At 43.7% G+C, this 20,777-nt stretch overlaps 1 protein-coding gene across 1 annotated transcript in view; it reads right to left on the bottom strand.

The window, feature by feature from the left end:
* Positions 1 to 20,777, bottom strand: part of LOC146346697 (nardilysin-like) — a 60,039-nt gene that overhangs the window by 13,282 nt on the left and 25,980 nt on the right. Inside the window, exons 13-25 of the mRNA XM_084847995.1 lie at positions 15,468 to 15,522; positions 15,167 to 15,271; positions 13,371 to 13,494; positions 12,819 to 12,905; positions 11,270 to 11,389; positions 10,089 to 10,140; positions 7,984 to 8,134; positions 6,928 to 7,055; positions 4,238 to 4,400; positions 4,007 to 4,038; positions 1,542 to 1,680; positions 903 to 950; positions 432 to 484 (exon numbers count right to left, since the gene is read on the bottom strand). Coding sequence (XP_084704121.1) covers positions 432 to 484; positions 903 to 950; positions 1,542 to 1,680; positions 4,007 to 4,038; positions 4,238 to 4,400; positions 6,928 to 7,055; positions 7,984 to 8,134; positions 10,089 to 10,140; positions 11,270 to 11,389; positions 12,819 to 12,905; positions 13,371 to 13,494; positions 15,167 to 15,271; positions 15,468 to 15,522 — 1,257 coding nt within the window. The remainder of the gene's footprint in view (positions 1 to 431; positions 485 to 902; positions 951 to 1,541; positions 1,681 to 4,006; positions 4,039 to 4,237; positions 4,401 to 6,927; positions 7,056 to 7,983; positions 8,135 to 10,088; positions 10,141 to 11,269; positions 11,390 to 12,818; positions 12,906 to 13,370; positions 13,495 to 15,166; positions 15,272 to 15,467; positions 15,523 to 20,777) is intronic.

The raw sequence follows: 20,777 nt of genomic DNA, 5'->3' as shown, positions 1-20,777 counted from the left end.
TTCAGCCGGAATCTGGCTTCCTGTAACTTGAGCCCATGATTCCGTGTCCTGCACTCTGGGATGATCGAGAAGAGAGCCTGGCCTTCCTCTCTGGGACAACCTTTCAAGTCCTTGAAGAGCGCTATCATATCTTCCCCCAGTCTTCTCTTCTCAAGGCTAAACATGCCCAGTTCTTCCAGTCTCTCCTCACAGGGCTTTGTTTCCAGTCCCCTGATTATCTTCATTGCCCTCCTCTGAACCTTCTCCAGCTTGTCTGCATAATGAAGGGGCCTCCAAGAATTCAGAAGTTAGCAAGTACTAACTTAAAAACATTGCTCCATATTTATATGCATTATCAAATAACAGAGAATTCTCAGAGAAATAAAGCACCCAGGGATTCTCGGATATGACGGGACATTTACTGCAAGATGTTCTAATGGTGGCAAACTCACCCCAGAGTATTCTTGGTTCGCAGGAAGTCGAAGCACGGCTCCTCCATGTGCATCTGGAATGGAGCAAGATTTCTGTGTGAACATTTCACCTGATCCAAACAACACATGTTCAAAAGACAAGAAATCTTAACACGTAGCTCTTTTATTCTTTAAAACAACTAAGTGTTGAAAACAATAGATGTATAGCTCATGTACCAAACAATTGTTATCATTTGAGAGTAGTTATTATTGTTTTACTATTATTAATATTATTGGCATTTTTTATTCTGCTTATCAGCTGAAAAGGGTCCCAGAGCAGCCAACATATCGATACTACTACTACTAACAACGACAACATCAACAACAACAACATTCCCTGCCCTTAAGGGTACAATCTAAAAGACAAGACACAAAAGGAAAAAGGGATGGGGAGGGAAGGGGGGGGAGCAAACCCAGGCCATAGTTCTTAAACTTGCAAAGCATCAAACTCACCACAAGCAATTCTGTGAGTGAATAGTCTCTTAAATTCTTAGCACCAGTCTAAAAATGAATAAATTGAGTCAGTAACAGGTCAATAATTTCTCTTTGAACCTGAGCGTTCCATTCAAGTCTTGGAGCTACTGTAGGGATGGTATAAAATAGTGGAGAAAACACAGAGCAGCAGTAGTTTTTAAGCGTCATACTTTAGAGCAGGGGTGGGGACCCTTTTTCAGCCCAATGGCTGAATTCCATTACAAAGAAGCTTTCGGGGGCGGCATGCCCGGGGTGGCTGGGGCTGAATGCAAAAGGGGTGTGGCCAAAATATGCCAGCATTTTTTTTGTTTAAAGATGCAATCCTATGCCTGTTTAGACAGCAAAAAAGTCCTACAGTTCCCAGCATTCCCCATTCAGCCATCCTATCTTGTCTCCAGGCCCCTTTTCTCCCCCTCCCTGAAGCTGCAGCTCAACACGAGTCTAGCCACAAATGAAGGATGGGCGAGGCAGTCATGGTGTTTTACAGCTGGGCGAATGATGGTATGAAACCTAGGGCCTAAGACCATGTTTCATGAAACACAGTAAGGAAGGAGGTGGAGAATTAGGTAGCTTCAATGCCCACAAATCCCAAGATCATTGGGTTGAAATCTCCAATACCTGGTAGTAGATGGTGACTTCAGAGTTTGGATCACCTCTGTGAAGGGATTTCACTTTACACAGGGTGTGAGTATTTGGCAGTTCTGTCACCCGGAACTGAATAGGACATGGGTGTATTAGAGGACGGAACTTCAATTTTCTGAAGGCGGAGGGAGAGAGAGAGAAGAGAGGGGGAGCAAAGTGACAAAACAGCTGCTGTCTCTTTAAACTGAAAAAAAAATCTTCAGAGATAACTTAATAGTAACAGCAGTACTTATAACCTTTCAGTCTCATGCCACTATTTAGCTTCAGATGTACCCTGTAATGTTACATTACATTACATTACATTACAGATGTACCCTGTAATCATTCATGTGATTAGACCAGTTGAGTGAGGGTAAAATGTGCATTTTAAGGCTAATTGTAATGTATCAATTTGCTCTCATTCTGTGTGTTCATAGGCTAAATAATTACATTGTTAGTGGAGTTTGGGTAGGAGGTTTCCCAGCGTGGCAAATTAATTTAAAACCCTTTTCCCTTTACAATAACAAGTGTAAAACCACTGAATATGGAGAGATTGCCCTGGAGCCCAGTACAGGCCTATTTCCCTTTTTCCTCTCATTGGGTTGGGTCCAGATTGGTCATTCCATTACTAGGAAGGTTCCTTCTAACCATGGAAGCCACTGGGATCCATCATCCAGCAGAGACTCCTGCTGGAGAAAGGGAATAGGGAGGCAATCTTCACCGATTCCCCATTCCCTCTGCAGCCCCCTTCATTGATTCTCATGCTGCTCTGGAGGATCCCCTTCCTCTCCAGAGCAGCTTTTCAGAAGGCATAGGGGGCAGAAGGAGGAAAGAGGAATTGCCTCCCTGCCCCCTTCCTCCAGCATGAATGGAACTCTGCCAAGTGTTACTCTGGATCCAACCCAATGCGTGTGCCCGACCATGATGGAGGTCTGTACTCTTCATGTAGCCACCTTATCTCCTCCCAGCCTTCCCTTGCATCTGGATGCAAATGACTCCAGGTTAACCTCTGAGCAACGTACACCCAATATAAGTTATCCACATCTGTGACATCCAGACTTGTTTACTGCAGTGTGCAATACAAGTGTCAGGAAACATCAACTGCTCCAGACCATGGCAGCTGGCTTGTTAATTGAGACTCATATTATGGAGCTTCAAGGCACAATTCAAAGTGTTGATTTTAACTTACAAAGCTCTAAATAATTTTGGAGAAGAGTCTTGGATCCCAAATAGGATGAACAGAAAGAAGTTTGTGCAAGGGGGCTTTCCTGTCCACTTGCCCCCTCCAACCACTTGTGCCCCCGAAAAGCCTTTCCAGAGGGTCAGAGGACCCACCTAAACAGTGAGGGATGAGGGATGGGAGTGAGGAATCACCCAAAGTCAGATGGTGGCACCTTCTGCCAAGTCAGGGACCTCCTTCTTCCATATGAACCTGCTCATCAATTGAGATCTTCATCTGAGGATCTTCTCAGATTGTCTCCACATTTGGAGGTAAGGTAGGTGTGTGTGTGTGTGGGGGCACTATCAGAAGGAAGGCCTTTTTCTGTGGTGACACTCTGGCTTTGGAATTTTCTTCCCAGGCAAATTTGCCTGGCTCCTCCTTTACTAGCTTTTAGATGCCACCTTAAGTCTATCATATTTATCTGAGCTTTTAACAGCAGTTAAGATTTACTTTCTGTCTTTTCTTTTAAAGTATTAAAACATAATGTAGTGATAAACCATAATTTAGTGTTATAAAAACGAGCCTAGATTAACTTTGGGCTTGCATCCTCTCCCTTCTCAGATGTGGCTGAAAGTTGGGAAGCTTCTGCTTCCATCTTTGATTAACCACAGCTTACCAAGTCATCCAAACCTGAAATATTGTTGTTAAGATAACTATGGTTTGTGTGATCAAGCCAATTTCAAATCATAGTTTTGGAAGCTAACTTGTTTCAACAAAGCATAGTGAAGGTGCAGTCTTCCAGTTCTCTCCTCGCATCCATGCTGGAGGAGAGGGGAGAGTGTGTGAGCCCCAGACTTGCTGCAACGTGATGTCCCCATAATGCTAACCCAGGTATAGCATTGGGGCCCACCAGAGGTTTTGGACTACAATTCCCATAATCCCTGACAATTGGCCATGCTGGCTGGGGGTTATGAGTGTTGTAGTCCAAAATGTCCAGCAGCAGGACGCAGTTTGCCTATCCATGTGCTCAACCACGGTTTAATGTTATATACAAACGCTGCCAGTATGTTTTATCCTCTTAAAAAAGAAATAGAAGGATAAACCTGGCAACATGTTAATAAATATTAGAAAGCAATAGTAACCAAAATATTGTTTTCATAGAATAATAAAAATCCAAAAAATGGATTTTTTTTAAACAAAAAAGAACTGAGCAAATGCACCATGATCCCCCCCCCCCATCCTCCTGCACAGAACCCCATGGGTTTTAAATAATAGTTGAGAATCAAACCAAGATACTCACTCAGAAACATAATTCAAAAATTCCTTTGATTCCTAGGAGACAAATTGTAAAAGATACCAATTTTTATTTAGGGGAAAGGAATTACTTTCCAAATATATACATAAAATAAAAAGAAAAGTATCAAAACGGAACGTCACTAGAGATAAAATGAAGGTGTTCAACAGCGTTTTTTGTGTGTGTGCTTTCAGTGAAGGCAGAACCCAAATTTCAGCAACTCAACTTTGTACTCACAAAGCTTGTAAAGTTTCCTTGGACAAGTCCCTCTACCCACAGATTGGATTTGAAAGCTTTCACAAATTCGAGCAGGGATTCTATGGAAATGCCACTACACAAAGTCTGATACTTCTCTATTAAAGACCATCTGCCATACTCCAGTATTGAGAGTCGTAGATCTCTGTAAATCCAGAGAAGTGATGCATTAGTAAATATATGTTAATTCAAAAGGATTCATCCGGGGCTTTTAGTGCCCTTAAAACTGTAATTATCAGAAGCCTCCCAAGCAGTGACTCCCACAGTGACACATGCCTTAGTCACATCCCGTTTGGATTACTGTAATGTACTCTACGTGGGGCTGCCTCAGAAGAGTGTTTGGAAACTTCAGCTGGTTCAAAGAGCTGCGGCCAGACTGCTGACGGGTGCTGGTTACAGGGAGCATACAACGCCCCTGTTAAAACAGCTTCACTGGCTCCCAGTCTGTTTCTGGGCACAATTCAAAGTGCTGGTTATGTCCTATAAAGCCCTATACAGCTCGGGTCCAGGTTATCTGAAAGACCGTATTCTCCCTTATGAGCCTACTTGTGCCCTGAGATCTTCAGGGGAAGCCCTTCTTGCCATCCTGCCATCATCACAGGCATGCCTGGTGGGAACGCGGGAGAGGGCCTTCTCGGTGGCTGCCCCAAGGAACTCCCTTCCCAGGGAGGAGAGAGTGGCACCCTCCTTGACATGTTTTCCTAGGCATGCAAAACCCTTTTTGTTCCAGCAGGTGGACCTGTGAAAATGCGACATATGGATACCATTTTTGTTGTTCTGGTTGTCTTTTAATGTTTTAATATTTTCACAATTTTAATATTGATGATTTAATTATTTTTTTAACTTTTGTACAGTTGTATTTATATTTCTATTTATAGGTTTTAATTGTAGCAGTTTTAACGTTGTAAGGCCGCCTTGAGTCCCAGTACTGGGAAAAAGGCAGGATATAAATAAATATAATAAATAAATAAATAAACAAATAAGCAGGCCAATTTGCTCTTTTCTCCTTTTGTGGGGGAGGAGGTTGTTTTCAACTGATACACAAACATTCCATGTCTCAACACTTTATAGACTTCGGGCCAAACTAAGTATTTGTTAAAGCACACTTAGTGGAGCTATGAGCTTTCTCTGCTTTCCTGTAAGTGCTCGTAGCCCTGATTCAGATGGCTTTGCAAGAGAGCAGGATTTAAGCTCTGCCCGCATCCCATTTTCCCCCCAAATTTCACCCCCTGCAGGTGGGTTAAAAAAATAGATTAAAAGTTGGAATCAATGGAGGCTTTTTCTTCTTTTCTTCTCTATCCTAAGCCCTGGCATGGAGGATGGGAGGAACAATGGAGGCATTTTCATCTCCCATTCCTGCTGTTTAAGCACATTAAGCCCAGAGGCCCATCTAGCTGACTCCCACTGGGTGGGAATGGGATAAAGAAGCTCGTGGAACTGGTGGATCCATGTTTCTCCTCCGCTCTCCCCTCTCTGCCCACTGTCACACCCCCTTTTCTCTCTTCCCAACCTTCTTCTGAGATCGCTGTTGTGACCTCGGAAGAGGAGCCATTACAGAGCTTTCCATGGTGACTGCGAGGAAATACCTGCTTGGATTCCCCCTCAAGGTCGTAGTTTTGTTTACAGCCTTGAGGGAGGGGGATCTCTCATATTCTATGGTCCCTGGGACAAGCTCTGCCTGACTTCTGTTTTCTTTAAACCCCTTTCTGTCTGTTTCTCTGTGGGCTCAGCTACCATTGAGCTACTATAAGCTCACAGGTTCTTGTCAAGCAGTTTTCATGGTTTAAAATAAAAATGAAAATATGTTTTCTTTTAATTTAGCAGCTTTATATTTTTGCATATTTAGTGAGTCCCCAAAATATTTAGAAACCACTCTTATTTTTTGAATGGCTCCATTTCCCTTCCAAACTGAAAGGCACTCAACCCCCCCACGTTGGCTATTAGAGGGAATGATGACAGGCCACTATCCTAGACAGGATAAAAAAACTATGTGAGCTGCTAGAGGTGGTCTGAAAGTTGCTACTGTATTCCATCACATGGCAGAACAGATATATCAGTTTTAAATGGCTGTTCTTTTAGCAGGCATTACTTGCAGGTTGATTTCATGTTATTATGTACAGCCTATTTGTAGCTACAGCACCACATGACGACTTGTGATTATGAGCCCTCCCCACATTTTCATGTCATGAATCTGAATGCACTGCTTTTCAATGGACTCTGTTCACACGTTCATATGCAAGTTATGACGTCCTCAGTAATGACATGATGAAAACTCAAGCACTGTTTATGCATATATGAACTGTTCACTGGTATGCAAAACTTGCAAAAATGTGTATTCTCTTACCTATGGATGTTTAAACACAGGTAGGCTTGGACCAAGACAATCAGGTTTGCTCTGGACTGATTTTGTGCACCATGTCTGCACAAAAGATGCAGTAAAAATGCTGATACGAGCAGTCACTCCAAACTGCCCAGAGCACTCATCCAGTCCTTGACAACCATTTTGACTCTTGCCAGCATGGAATCATTCTCAAAGCAGCCTCATGTCAAGGTGACCAGGGATTCATTTTTGTCTACATGGAAGTTTCTTTAGTGAAGTGAATTTATACCACTGAGTCCTAAATTATTATAGGACTTTCCATACGGTCTCCCTAACGCCTAAGGGCACTCACTTTGCCAGGGTATCTGTCTTGATGAGATAGTTGAAATACGTCTTTTTTAGCTGCTCACTTATCATCTGGAATGCTGAAGGTGTGATACTGAGGTCAGACAAGTGATCAATGATCAGTTCAAAGAGCAACTAGAAAGAAAAAGAAATTTTTGATAACAAGACCATTTTGGCTTAAATAAGATACTAACATGCACCTCATCATGCATCTTGTCTCACAATTCTTGGGCCACTATATACAAACATAAGCTCATGAAATGCAGGCAAGCCGTACTGTATTCAGGGAGATGAGGGGTCTGGAAATCAAATCCTATGAGTTTGAAAGCCTGGAGAAAAGAAGATTAAGGACAGACATGATAGCTCTCTTCAAATATCCAAATGGTTGTCACATAAAAAGCAGAGCAGACTTGTTCTCTGTTGTCCCAGAGGCCTGGATGAGACCTAATGGATGGAAATTGTAGGGAAGCAGATTTTGGATAAACATTAGGAGAAATTTTCTAACAGTAAAAGCTGTTCACCAGTGGGACAGACTGCCTCAGGAAGTGGTGGGCTCTTCTTTTCCTGGAGGTATTCAACTGGCAATCTGTCAAGGATGCTATAGTTGCAAGATCCCTACATTGATCATGGGGTCAGACTAGATGACCTCTAAGGTCCCTTCCAGCTCTAAAATTCTGTGATTATGTAGATGTCAGAAACTCAGTGAATGTTGACATTTACTGGTAAAGCTAACCAGGAAACTGCTCCGAGGGCATTTGTTAGCTGGGGGGTATATAAATCCAGTAAATAAATAGATAAAATTAAATAAGCAGTTTAGGTAGAAAGGGGAAAATGTTTAGTAAATGTCAAAAGAATTCTGACAATCTAAATAATATTTTCCATTCCATCTGCCCTCAAAAGAAGGCAGCATCCCCAGATGCTCATGATCCATTTCAGAAAGAGTGGGTTTCTGGGTTTGCCTGATAGGTAGGGATTTGAAGGCTATTGGGCCTACATGACCATTGTTTCTAGGGGTGGAATTATGGATGTAGGATGAATTTGTTAAGAAATATGGATGACTCACAGGCAATTTATGGTTAAAGCCTTTCACTCGAATGGTCAGACCATGCTCTTTGGCAATGACTTTGTACTCCAACTGAGCAACGTCTGCTTCATATGCTGGTTCGGCCAGGTTGTGGCTGAGGATGCTTACAAACGTATCAAAAAGCACCATACTGCATAGGGAAGAATAGGACAAGAGGTATAAGACAACAAAGGCAACAGAGTTGTAATGGCTTAGAAAAGGAATGGGGAACCTTTTTCAGCTTGAGGGCCAAATTCAATTTCTGAGAAGCTCGGCGGGGGGGGGGGATACATTTCAGAGATGGGCGGGACCAAAGGCAAAAGGGGTAGTGCCCAACCCACCAAAAATCCTGGAATATTTTAGCTTAAAGCTCCTACTGGCAGTAATTAAGCCTCAGAAAAGGCATTTGCAAGCATTTTGAATGAGGAAAAAAGAATTTCACAAAAGCCAGGAAACCACAGAATGATAGGTGGTCAGGGGAAGGATGGAGCCAGGGAAGGAGACATGACCATCTGGGGAACTAGGGATGTTGCGAGCGTCCATCCAGGGGGTGGAGTCTGATGAACTCCTCCCTGCTCAGCCCCCTAGACTTGGCTTGCCGAGCCCCCACCCCCACCCACGGAGCTGCTGGGACTTACAGTGCCACCTGCGTGCGCCCGCAGCCAAGTCGCAAATGGCAACTTCCTATTTTTCATAAATTAAATCATGCGCACAATGGCTAGAAATTTCCAGCCGGCCATTGTGCACAAGATTTAATAATAAAAAAGTTGCTGCAAGCACATGGCTTGGAGGGGGGAGCGATCCTTTTTCCCACTCCCATCCCATCCCAGCTTCCATGGAGGCAGCTGCTTGATGGGAGAAGGAAAGCGAGAGGGAAGCCCCTCTCCCCTCCCTCCTCCTGCCAAGCTGCTGCCCCCACATAGCTGGCCTGGGATGGGAGGGGGAGACATGAACAATTCCCCCCCATCCCAGCTATGTTAGCCCTGGCTGCACTGAGGACTTTCTTTCCCGTGCCCAGCCCTTGACAGCCAGTGCGAGGAAGAAGGGCGACGGCAGCACCCCAGTGCTCTCACCCTGGCCTTCTCTAGAGTAGGCCAGGATGAGAACGCTAGGGGCTGGCCATGCTGAGGACTCAGCAGTCGAGCCCTTGTGAGCATAAAGCATTGGTGCCTTGGCGAGCAGCCAGGAACAGCTTGGACTCGGCCTTGGCCAGCACCCCAGCCACTAGCTGTCCCCTGCTTGCAAGGAGGAGACGGCTAGCAGCTGGGCCATGTGCCGCACTTCCTCTTCCTCCTATCTGGGCGACAGTGCTTTTTGCATATAAGTCTATGTGCGCACGTCGTAGACATATGCAAAAAGTGCTGTGAGTTGCCCATAAATGAAAGATCCACAGCACTTTTTGCATATAACTCTTTGTGCACATAGACTTCTGATCGCCATGTTCTTTAAAAACATGGTGATCATGGCAGAGTAGGACACTCTAAGGATGGGCCCGGGCAAGTTACGGGCTGCTCTCAAAGCTGGGGAGGGGGTTGAGCATGGTCAGGGGACTGGCAAGCAGGGGTAGGGGCTGGGAGGGTGTCTGGAGAACCTGGACGGGGTTGGTTCACACATGCTTCTGGGGAACCCCAGAGGGCTGGATTTGGTTCGCCGGTCTGAGGTTCCGCACTCTTGTCTTAGACAGTACACATAAAAGGAGTCATTAGTGCAATGCTCTTGTACTTAGAAAGAATAAAGTTTCAGAGCTTCACATCCCCCACATGCTGCAAGACTTCCCAGCACATAGGGAGGTGAATTAGGCTTTTTCGAGGTCTATCTGCTGCTTGGGAGGGCAGGGTTCCCCAGCCATGATTATTTCTCCATAGTGGGAACTGTAATTTGTTTTGAAGCCCTAAATTATAAGGAGCAAAATGGTTAATCCAGTCATGTCCTGAAGTAGCAAATAAATCTGTTACTTTTTCTTCTCTAAAATACACCAAATAAATGTGTAATTAAGTAATATCAATTATACATTTATATGATGCAGGCAATTACATTTGCAAATCCTCCTTCTCCTTTATAGAAATGTTAAATGATACCAAAAGAGTGGAAAAATCACTACTTACTTCAATGCAGACTTTTGTATCACTGGAGACACCAGAAAGAAACAGATAAATGCTGAAGAAGATAAAGAAGTCAAATGGAAGAATGATAGAAGAATCAACATTGCATGAACCATTTCCCCCCCACTTGACTATTACTTTTTAACATTCACTTAAATCTCATCTTTATGTCTGTCTGTCTGTCTGTCTGTATTTATTATATTGTTAATCTACCCCATAACAAGCGTTCTCCAGGTGGATTTCAAACAGCTAGAAGACTGAAATGCAATACACGCCATTAAAATTATAAAATACAACACAAATATTTAAAATAATTAAATACACTACAAACAACAAAGACCACAGGAATAATAGGCATAACAATCTAGAACCAACTAGGTCTCTTAAATGACTGGAGGAAACAAAGGTCTTTTGCTGGTGCCAAAATGATAACAATGTAGGTGCCAGGTGAGCCTCTTTGGGGAGGGCATTCCATAAGTGAGGTGCCACACCTGAGAAGGCCCTCTCTCTTGTAGCCACTGTAAAGGCACCCATGGGCTGTGGGTTCTAGTTGATACCCTCAGTTAATTTAACTGTGCAGAAGGGGTTGTTTCTGTGGTTTGCATTGACTGGATACATCCCAGCACAACAAATCCATATATGTAGATTGTCCTTATGTTATCTTCTTGTTAATCGCTCTTCAGTTGAGACAGCTGTCAATCTATGTCAACAAACCAGTCCTGGCTGTTTTCATCACCAGCAGCATGTCTTTTGTAAAGCTATTTAGGTCTTCATTGCCCATTCAAGACCAGACTACCGCAAAATACTTTCCATTATAACAGGCAACCATAGACGGTGAAGATTGCAGCTAAACTCAGAGGGAACAGGGGAGTCCTAGCAGGGGGCCAGATGACGTCAGCATCCCTGCTAATAAAAAAGTGCTGGTGCTGTGCCCCTGTGAACTTTGGCCCCTCTACACCACTGGCACTAGTCTTGAACTCCTTTCTTGTTAGTTTCCCTAAAGGGTACACATATTAGTAAGGGCCTTCTAACAGATAAGAGCTCTCCAGAGTGCTGATTGCTTTTAATAGTAAACCAAACGACCTTGAAGCCTCCCAGGGACATCTAACAGGTCCTTTCCCATACTTATAAACATGCATGTATGCCTTGTACACTTTTTTAATATACCATCTCTTGAGATTTACCTTTGGGGACACCGAATTTATTATCTTCCTTGTACCACAGACAGCCATGAGGTGTATTCAGTATTTTCTTTGGATATTCTGTGTCATGGCCACTTGATTCCTTCACAGAGAAATCTGTGGCTAACATAGGAGACAAAATATGGGGAGGCCATATTCATTCATATACTTGGATGTAAAGGTAGCTTCTTAAATTACTGTATAAGAGCTTAAGACAACATCCTGCATCTTTGAAGACATGAGAAGTATAAATCTCCGACCCAGACTATTTATTTATTTGATTTATGTATACCGCATCTTTCCACCAAGAAAATGGCACTCAGGGCAGCTAACAATCATCAAAATATTTTATCGCTCAGTGTCAGCAAAAATACGGGAAAACTCCTTGAAGGTAGTACTGAGGTGGAATTTAACCCCAATAACTTTAAGACATATATAGAAAACAACATTACCAAACTGTTGGAGGGGATGTAATACATTAGGTACGTACCATTATATGTGGTGGGAATGTGGACAAACACATAGGTTCTGGAGGGAGGTCTTTCAAGAATGCAGTAATATAACAGGAGTGGAGGTTCACATAGATCCTAAACTGGCACTACTATCTATCTTTAGTGGCCGTAATGAACATTTGCCAGACAAAGAAATGCTGACCTATATGAAGTTGCATCTCATCAATTAATAGCAAAGACCTGGAAAGAGTCTACAGATCTATCAATAATTGTGTGGTATAACTACCTTTGGAATATTGTGCTGGCTGAAAAACTAACTAAACAGACAACAAAAAGAATCTGACACCTTCCATACAATCTGGTATAAATTCATAGACTTTATCAACAAACAAGGTTCTCAGAGAAAACCACCATCATTTCATGGACAGATATGGAGAGATACATTTCGATAATTACAACTGAATCTTAACCCCCTGAAAAACTTCTGTGGATAAATATAAGGTTATTAATATTTTGAAAGTCCTGTGATCCCAGTTGACTGTAATTGAATTTCCTATGTTATGTTTGTGTTTTGTTAGAATATTTTTATGTGCTCACTGATAATACTGAAAATACGTGATTAAAACTCAATATTTTTAAAAATGTAGTTAAAAACAATAAAAAACAAATACATTTAAAAGACATATAAAAACACACAAAAATTACAGAATAAAAAACACACTGAACCCAACAGACCATTTTACAAGCCAAAGGCTAGCTTGAAAATCTTTGTCTGCCAGTGAAAATCTTTGTCTGCCAGTTTGGCAGTGGGTGGGGCCAGGGGAAGGGGAAGGGAGTATGGTCTTCTGGGGGAACAAGATGGGCTGGATTTGACCTCCAGGCCTAAGGTTTCCCACCTCTGATATACAGTAGGTCAAGTCCTTTATGCTACAATTTAAGAGATGAGCTCAAAAAGGTTATGAAAGTGACTCATCCAAGTCTACCTAGAGAGCTGGTGATTGAGCTGTGATTTGAATGTGATCTCCCAGGGAGAGGTCCATCACCATCGCTTAACAAGCAAGGTATGCAGTTTAACACAAGACTCTTGTTGTAGCACTGACCTATATATTTATTTTCTTCAGGTAGGTGTAAATCTGGATGTAGCGGAAAGTCACTGTCCCACAACTTGCTCCAGGATGCATCAATGTCTGTGGATATAACAGAACATGGGATTATTTTGCCATCACTCAATGAACAATTTAGTAAAAGGCGATCCAGGTCAACCATCAACCTGGCTTAACAGTTACGACACTACACTGAATCAAACATGGGTCAGAATTCAGGCTAGACCAAATACATAGCTCTAGTTCTTACCTTCACCCCAGAAATCCTTCTAAACCACAAGAACCCCCCCCCCCTTCAACTGGAGGAGTGCTGGAGAGTTTTAATACTCTCCTCACCTTGGAGAGCTATTTTAGAGTTCTGACTGGTTCTGACTGAAACTCAGAGGGGATTCACCACCCCACTGACATCGGAGCCACTAGGCTCCCCTGCATTCTACACAGGAACACTGCTAGAGAGAAACAGGGAAGATTCTTCCCTGCCAAGTTCTTGTCAGGCTCCAGAAGCACATTTTAAAATATGCGTGTAAAGATATCAAACTGTCACTTTACCTGAAGCACAGTAGCGTGCCCCAAACCATTTTTCTTTCAGTTGACATTGTCCTTCATGGGCAGGAGACAAGAGAAAGAGGTTTGCTTTCTGAGGGATGAGAAGATTAAGGGCATTGGCAATGACCTGTAAATAAGAAGGAATAAAGTTCATTTTCAACTAGCTACTCCTAACTTGAAGACAGGAAGAACTACCCTCCCCAATCTGGTGCCTTTGATCAGCCCTTTCTGCTGCTTTTCAGGCCGTTGCAGAGAACCATAAGTGGAGATGAGATGTCAGGCCGCACTGATCCACATTAGCTTGGTTGCATATTCCACAAGGATATCTATCAGCAAGTGCAAGGAGTAAGGGGCACTATAAGAGTCTGGCAGCCTCCACAGTGGAGAGAGAAATCAGGACACATAAATTTAGATTAGACTAGGGATGGGTGAACTCACTCTGCTGGTGCCACTCGCCGGACCCCTGCCGGCCACTCGACCCTGCTTGCCATGCACGGTGAGCCACCAGGTGGCCTGCAGGTGCCCAGCGAGCAGAGCACAGCATTCTGCTCCTTGGCTGCGCTTCCATTCTGTGCAAAATGATGGCTCAGCTTTGCTGGAAAGGCCGATTTTGCATAAATGGATAAATAATTTTGCATAAATTGCATAAATAAAGAGGGTCATTTATGCAGCATTATAGACCACGTACACCTGTAATGTTGTGTAAATGGGCCTCTTTATGGCTGCCATTTATGTAAAATTGGCCTTTGTGGGAAAGGCCAAGCTGCCATTTCACGGCTAAGGGAGCAATCCTATGTCCCCTAGACAGCATCTGGGGGGCATGGGATATTTGAGTTTCCTGGATCCAAGCTCAGAGCCAGGAAACCGTGCTTCCTGCCCCTCCCCCTCACAGCCAGGATGGAGAGAACCGCTTGCTGTGCTACGGCTCCCAAATGTGAGTTTGTAGGGGGTGGAAGTGGGCATTCTGAGGGGAGGGGAGGGGAGGGGAGGGGAAGGGAGGAGACTGGGGCGGCAGCCATAGGCTGCCCCAGCCTCCTTCCCCCCCCCTCCCCGAAACCTCAAAAGTGCCCATCTAGCTTAAATGCAGAGCAAGAGGCGGGAGGCACCTCCCACTCTGCATTGGATACTAGGAAGCCTCTGGGTTCAGGGACTTACAAGTACCCAGGGTGGATCCCATAGGATTGTGCCCTAAGGATGGTTGAATCTGCCAATTTAAGTTTCTATCCATTTCCCATTTTTCCAATCCTTAATTTCTTCCATCCCATTTCTGCATCAGTTTGTGACTTTTTAAAAAGTCCACCAGGAAATCTATATGCTTATCCTAATAGATACATTTTGCCTAATATAAACTTTTTGAAGTAGTTTTCCCTTATATAATTTGTACTTTTTTTGTACTTTTTTCATGAATATACATGTTTTGTCCATACTTTGCCCTAATACATGTATTTGTGTATGCCCTTTTGCTTGTTTGGAGTACTGCACTGCAAAATTCTGATAAGTGCAAAAATGGAAGGAACTGTGTTCAAGTTCAAGGAAGTGTGGATTTGGTGAGCTTGTCTCAAAATGTGAACTGAACAAAATTCTGCCCCATGCCTGCATCAGCCTGAGAACTTGGGAATCTGTTCTGTGGACATTCCATACAAATGCAAGATTCAAATTTTTGACAATTAGCATTTCTGGATTAAAAAAGAAAGAAAGATGTGGATATTTTCTAGTTAACACCTTTTATGCTCTAAACAAGAATTTTAAGAGTGCCATGTACATAATTTCTTCCTCCTAAAAAAAGGAGGCCTACTTACTTCAGGGTCATACTCAGTCAGTAGCTGATCTCCTGTCAACAGGTCCTCTTTGCGAAAGATGTGCATATATTCAGAAATGTTTTCTACATATTCAAGTGGATCAGTCTGGGGATAAGGAAAACGTTGTTCAGAAATCATCAATAAATCAAAAGATTTCTTAGAGAGCAGAGCTTGAATGACAGAGTTGGTCACTTTGCGGGTTAGGAACATGTGACTGCCAATATCCAAAACAAGTTCCATATTGAAAGTCCCAGTATTGGTATCAACCCAAGAAAATATTGGAATATTGAATCAAAAGTACCTGTTCCTGGAAGCAAAATTCATTTGCTTCAATCTTCTGAATCTCTTCCCATATTCTGTGAGGAAAAAAGTTGTGTCCATATTTCTCAGCCTTACTTCTCAAGGGGTAAAATCCAACATGAGTCCTACTTATGACTAACTTAAGTCTCATTCATTTCAATGGGTCTACTTTAAGTAGGACTCATGATGGATTTTACCCAAGAAAACAACCAACCTTAATTTCTAGGCAAGATATCAAACAGAAGGCAGTTTCTCTATATTTGAATAAACAAGGGTTGGGAAACTGGGTAGGAAAGAATTTTAAAAACATTACCAGAAACTGTCAAACCAAGGTGATTTGTAAAGTATAAAGCTGTTAATAAACGTATGCTAAAACCTGTTTCCCCCTTCATGGATCACTGCCTTGTTGTGGCGAAGGGGCTTGCGTAACTCAGTGAAGCCATAAGCTATGCCGTCCAGGGCCACCAAAGACAGACAGGTCATGGTGGAGAGTTCTGACAAAATGTGGTCCACTGGAGAAGGAAATGGCAACCCACTCCAGTATTCTTGCCAAGAAAACCCCATGGAACGTATCACAAGGCTAAAAGATATGATGCCAGAAGATGAGCCCCTCAGGTCGGAAGGTGTCCAATATACTACTGGGGAAGAGCAGAGGGAATTTCCAAGTAGTGCCAGAAAGAGTGAAGCGGCTGGACCAAGCCGAAAGGACACTCACTCAGCTGTGGATGTGTCTGGTGGTGAAAAGAAAGTCCGATGCTGTAAAGAGCAATATTGTTTAGGAACCTGGAATGTCAGATCAATGAATCAAGGTAAGCTGGAGGTGGTCAAATATGAGATGGCAAGATTGAACATCGACATCTTGGGAATCAGCGAACTAAAATGGACAGGCATGGGCGAATTTAGTTCAGGTGACCATTATATCTACTACTGGGGGCAAGAATCCCTTAGAACAAATGGAGTAGCACTCATAGTCAACAAAAGGGTGGGGAAAGCAGTACTGGGGTGCAATCTCAAAAATGATAGAATGATCTCAGTATGAATCCAAGGCAAACCATTCAACATCACAGTAATTCAAGTCTTTGCTCCAACCACTGAGGCCGAAGAAGCTGAGGTTGATCAGTTCTATGAAGACCTACAACACCTTCTAGAACTAACACCAAAAAAAGATGTCCTCTTCATCATAGCGGATTGGAATGCTAAAGTAGGAAGTCAAGAAATAACCGGGATAACAGACCAGCATGGCTTTGGTGTACAAAATGAAGCAGGACAAAGGCTAATAGGGATGTACGAAAATCACTTACCTTTCAGGGATTATGCTGATGGTGGAGGGGGAGGTGTTCCGTCCCTCCCCCCGGAATCCTCGTAGACGCTATGCTATTTGCATTCCCCTTATTTTCGCCATCTTAGGCTAAGTAAATGTTTACGTAGACTAAAACGTTCCAAAATAAGGAACGCAAATGGCAGCGGCCATGGCCGCCACCATTTGCGTACGCGCGTTGTTTTTTTTTTTAAGTCAGCCATGATAGGCTACGTAAACATTTACGTAGCCTATCATGGTGTTTTTTTAAAAAAAATCTAGCTGTGATAGGCTACGTAAATCTTTACGTAGCCTATCACGTTTTGTTTTCTGTTTTTAACCTGGAAATGGTGGCAGCGGCAGCGGCAGCTGGTCGGAAGACTGGCCGCCACAACCGCCGCTGCCGCACCACCGCTGGAGTCGCCGCCGCCAGGAAGATCCGCCCAAGGTAAGTCCCGTCCTGGGGGGTGGCCGAATGCACTGGCATTCAGCCTCCCCGAGATCCGTGGCGGAACTTTCGTACATCCCTAAAGGCTAATAGAGTTTTGCCAAGAGAACACGCTGATCATAGCAAACACTCTTTTCCAACAGCACAAGAGATGACTCTACACATGGACATCACCAGATGGTCAATATTGAAATCAGATTGATTATGTCCTTTGCAGCCAAAGATGGAGAAGCTCTATACAGTCAGTAAAAACAAGACCTGGAGCTGACTGTGGCTCTGATCATGAGCTTCTTGTTGCAAAATTTTGGCTTAAACTGAAGAACGTAGGGTAGGGATGGTGGAGAATTCCACCACGGATTTCAGTGAGTCTGAATGCACTGGCATTTGCCCCCCCAAAACCTGTGGCAGAATGGCCTCCCACCCCCTGCCACCCCACGGAATCCCCCCAGAACAAAACTTACCTGTGGCGGCGGTGGCGGCAGCTCCGCTGGCGGCAGCTGGTCTTTCGGCCAGCTGCTGCGGCTGCAAATGGCGGCCACTGTAGTGGCCATCATTTGTGTCCTGCCAGGCTGCAAACGCCATTTGCGCCACTGCTCTTTCCGTGATAGGCTACATAAGTATTTACATAGCCTATCACGGTAAAGGCAGCCATGCAAATGGCGGCCACTGTCATGGCAGCCTGGCAGGACGCAAATGGTGCCTACTACAATGGCCACTATTTGCGTCCGCAGTAGCCTGGCCACGGCCAGAACTCCAGCTGCGGATGGCCCTGGCCAGTGGCTCTGCGGAGCCCCCGTGGAGCAGAGCTTGCCAGGGAGGATTCCAGGGGGAGGGATGGAGCGCCTCCCCCCCAGCATGAATCACCCATGCGAAAAAGTAAGTGACTTTTGTACATCCCCAACGTAGAGAAAACCACTAAACCATTGAGGTATGACCTAAATCATATCCCTTATGAATATACAGTGGAGGTGAGGAATAGATTTAAGGGATTAGACCTGATAGAAAGAGTGCCTGAGGAACTATGGACAGAGGTCCGTAACATTGTTCAGGAGGCAGCAACTCAATCCATCCCAAAGAAAAAGAAATGCAAGAAAGCCAAGTGGCTGTCTGATGAGGCTTTACAAGTAGCTGAGGAAAGAAGGGAAGCGAAAAGCAAGGGAGAAAGGGGAAGATATACCCAACTGAATGCAGAGTTCCAGAGAATAGCAAGGAGAGACAAGAAGGCCTTCTTAAATGAACAATGCAAAGAAATCAAGGAAAATAACAGAATGGGAAAGACTAGAGATCTCTTCAAGAAAATCGGAGATCTCAAGGGAACGTTTTGTGCAAAGACGGGCATGATAAAGGACAAAAAAAGGCAGGGACCTAACAGAAACAGATGAGATTAAGAAGAGGTGGAAAGAATACACAGAAGAACTATACTGGAAAGACCTTAATGTCCCTGATAGCCATGATAGTGCCGTCACTGAACTTGAGCCGGACATCCTCGAGAGTGAAGTCAAGTGGGCCTTAGGAAGCATTACCAATAACAAAGCTAGCGGAGATGAAAGTATTCCAGCTAAGCTATTTAAGATCCTAAAAGATGATGCTGTTAAAGTGCTGCACTCAATACGCCAACAAATGTGGAACACTCAACAGCAGCGGCAGCCACAAGACTGGAAAAGGTCAGTTTACATTCCAATTCCAAAGAAGGGCAATGCCAAAGAGTGTTCAAACTACCGTACAATTGTGCTCATTTCATGTGCCAGCAAGGTGATGCTCAAAATCCTACAAGCTAGGCTTCAGTATGTGAACCGAGAACTACCGGAAGTACAAGCTGGGTTTCGAAGAGGCAGAGGAACTAGAGATCAAATCGTCAACATTCGCTGCATCATGGAGAAAGCAAGAGAATTCCAGAAAAACGTCTATTTCTGCTTCATTGACTATGCTAAAGCCTTTGATTGTGTGGATCACAACAAACTGTGGCAAATTCTGAAAGAGATGGGAGTACCAGACCACCTTACCCGTCTCCTGAGAAACCTGTACGAGGGTCAAGAAGCAACAGTAAGAATCAGACATGGAACAACCGAGTGGTTCAAAATTGGGAAAGGAGTACGACAAGGCTGCATATTGTCGGCCTGCTTATTTAACTTATATGCAGAGTACATCATGAGAAAACCGAGTTGGATGAATCACAGGTCGGAATTAAGATTGCTGGGAGAATTATCAACAACCTCCGATATGCAGACGATACCACCCTAATGGCAGAAAGCAAAGAGGATCTAAAGAGCTTCTTGTTGAGGGTGAAAGTGGAGAGTGCAAAAGCTATGGCAAACCTAGACAGCATAGTAAGAAGCAGAGACATCACCTTGCTGACAAAGGTCCATATAATCAAAGCTATGGTTTTCCCAGTAGCAACATATGGCTGTGAGAGCTGGACTATAAGGAAGGCTGAGTGCCGATGAATTGATGCTTTTGAACTGTTGTGCTGGAGAAGACTCTTACGAGTCTCCTGGACTGCAAGGAGGTCAAATCAGTCAATCCGAAAGGAAGTCAACCCTGACTGCTCATTGGAAGGACAGATACTGAAGCTGAAACTCAAATATTTTGGCCACCTAATGTGAAGAGAAAACTCTCTGGAAAAGACCCTGATGCTGGGAAAGATTGAAGGCAAAAGGAGAAGGGGACGGCAGAGGATGAGATGGCTAGATAGCATCACCGATGCAATGAATATGAACTTGAGCACACTCCGGGAGAGAGCGCAGGACAGGAAGGCCTGGCGTGCTATGGTCCATGGGGTCACGAAGAGTCAGACACGACTTAACGACTGAACAACAACAACAAAACCTGTTTCATATATCTCTATGATAAGAGTTTAGTTCACCACCTTTAATCTAGGTAGGCTGAATGTACATAGGGGATCTATGGCAGTGATTTATGTATGTTCAGTCTATGGTCTCAACAGACCCTACACAGAGAGGCTTGTCCACACACAGGGACCCCTGATTTTGTAGCTGTATATATATACAGCAGGGGTGGAGAAACGTTTTCAGCCCTAGCTGTCAGTTTCAGGGAATATGGAAATACAGTATTTATCCTCTAATATATAATATTGTACATATGAAGCAAGAGGACAGTTCTTCTGGATTATCCCAGAGTGAAAGCATATGATTCTGTCACCTATGACTGCCTTCCCCAATGTGGTGCCCTGCAGATATTTTGGACTACAACATCCACCAGCCTCAGCCAGCATGGCCAATGGTCAGGGATAATGGGAGTTGGATTCTACTTTAGTTGGATTCTACACTATGATCCAATAAAAAAAGAAAATAAGAACCATGATATTGTTGATTAAACACTGACAACTATTTCTTGATGAGCAGTGTGAGCCTATGCATGTCTACTCAGAAGTAATTCCCACTGAGTTTACTCGTACTCACTCCCAGGTAAGTGTGTATAGGATTGCAGCCAACGTGTGTATATGATCAACTGAAGAAGGTCATTATCAAACAATAGAACTGAGCCAATCTGGAAAATCTGGCATGCCATCTTCCAAAGGATGACATGGGCAACATGCTAGGTCTTGA

The sequence above is a fragment of the Heloderma suspectum genome, chromosome 4 (assembly GCF_057233095.1).
Source record: "Heloderma suspectum isolate Gila_16-S chromosome 4, 16-S_ref, whole genome shotgun sequence".
Taxonomy (NCBI): domain Eukaryota; kingdom Metazoa; phylum Chordata; class Lepidosauria; order Squamata; family Helodermatidae; genus Heloderma; species Heloderma suspectum.
The sequence above is the reverse complement of the archived record's forward strand: the minus strand, read 5'-3'. Positions and strand labels throughout refer to the sequence as shown.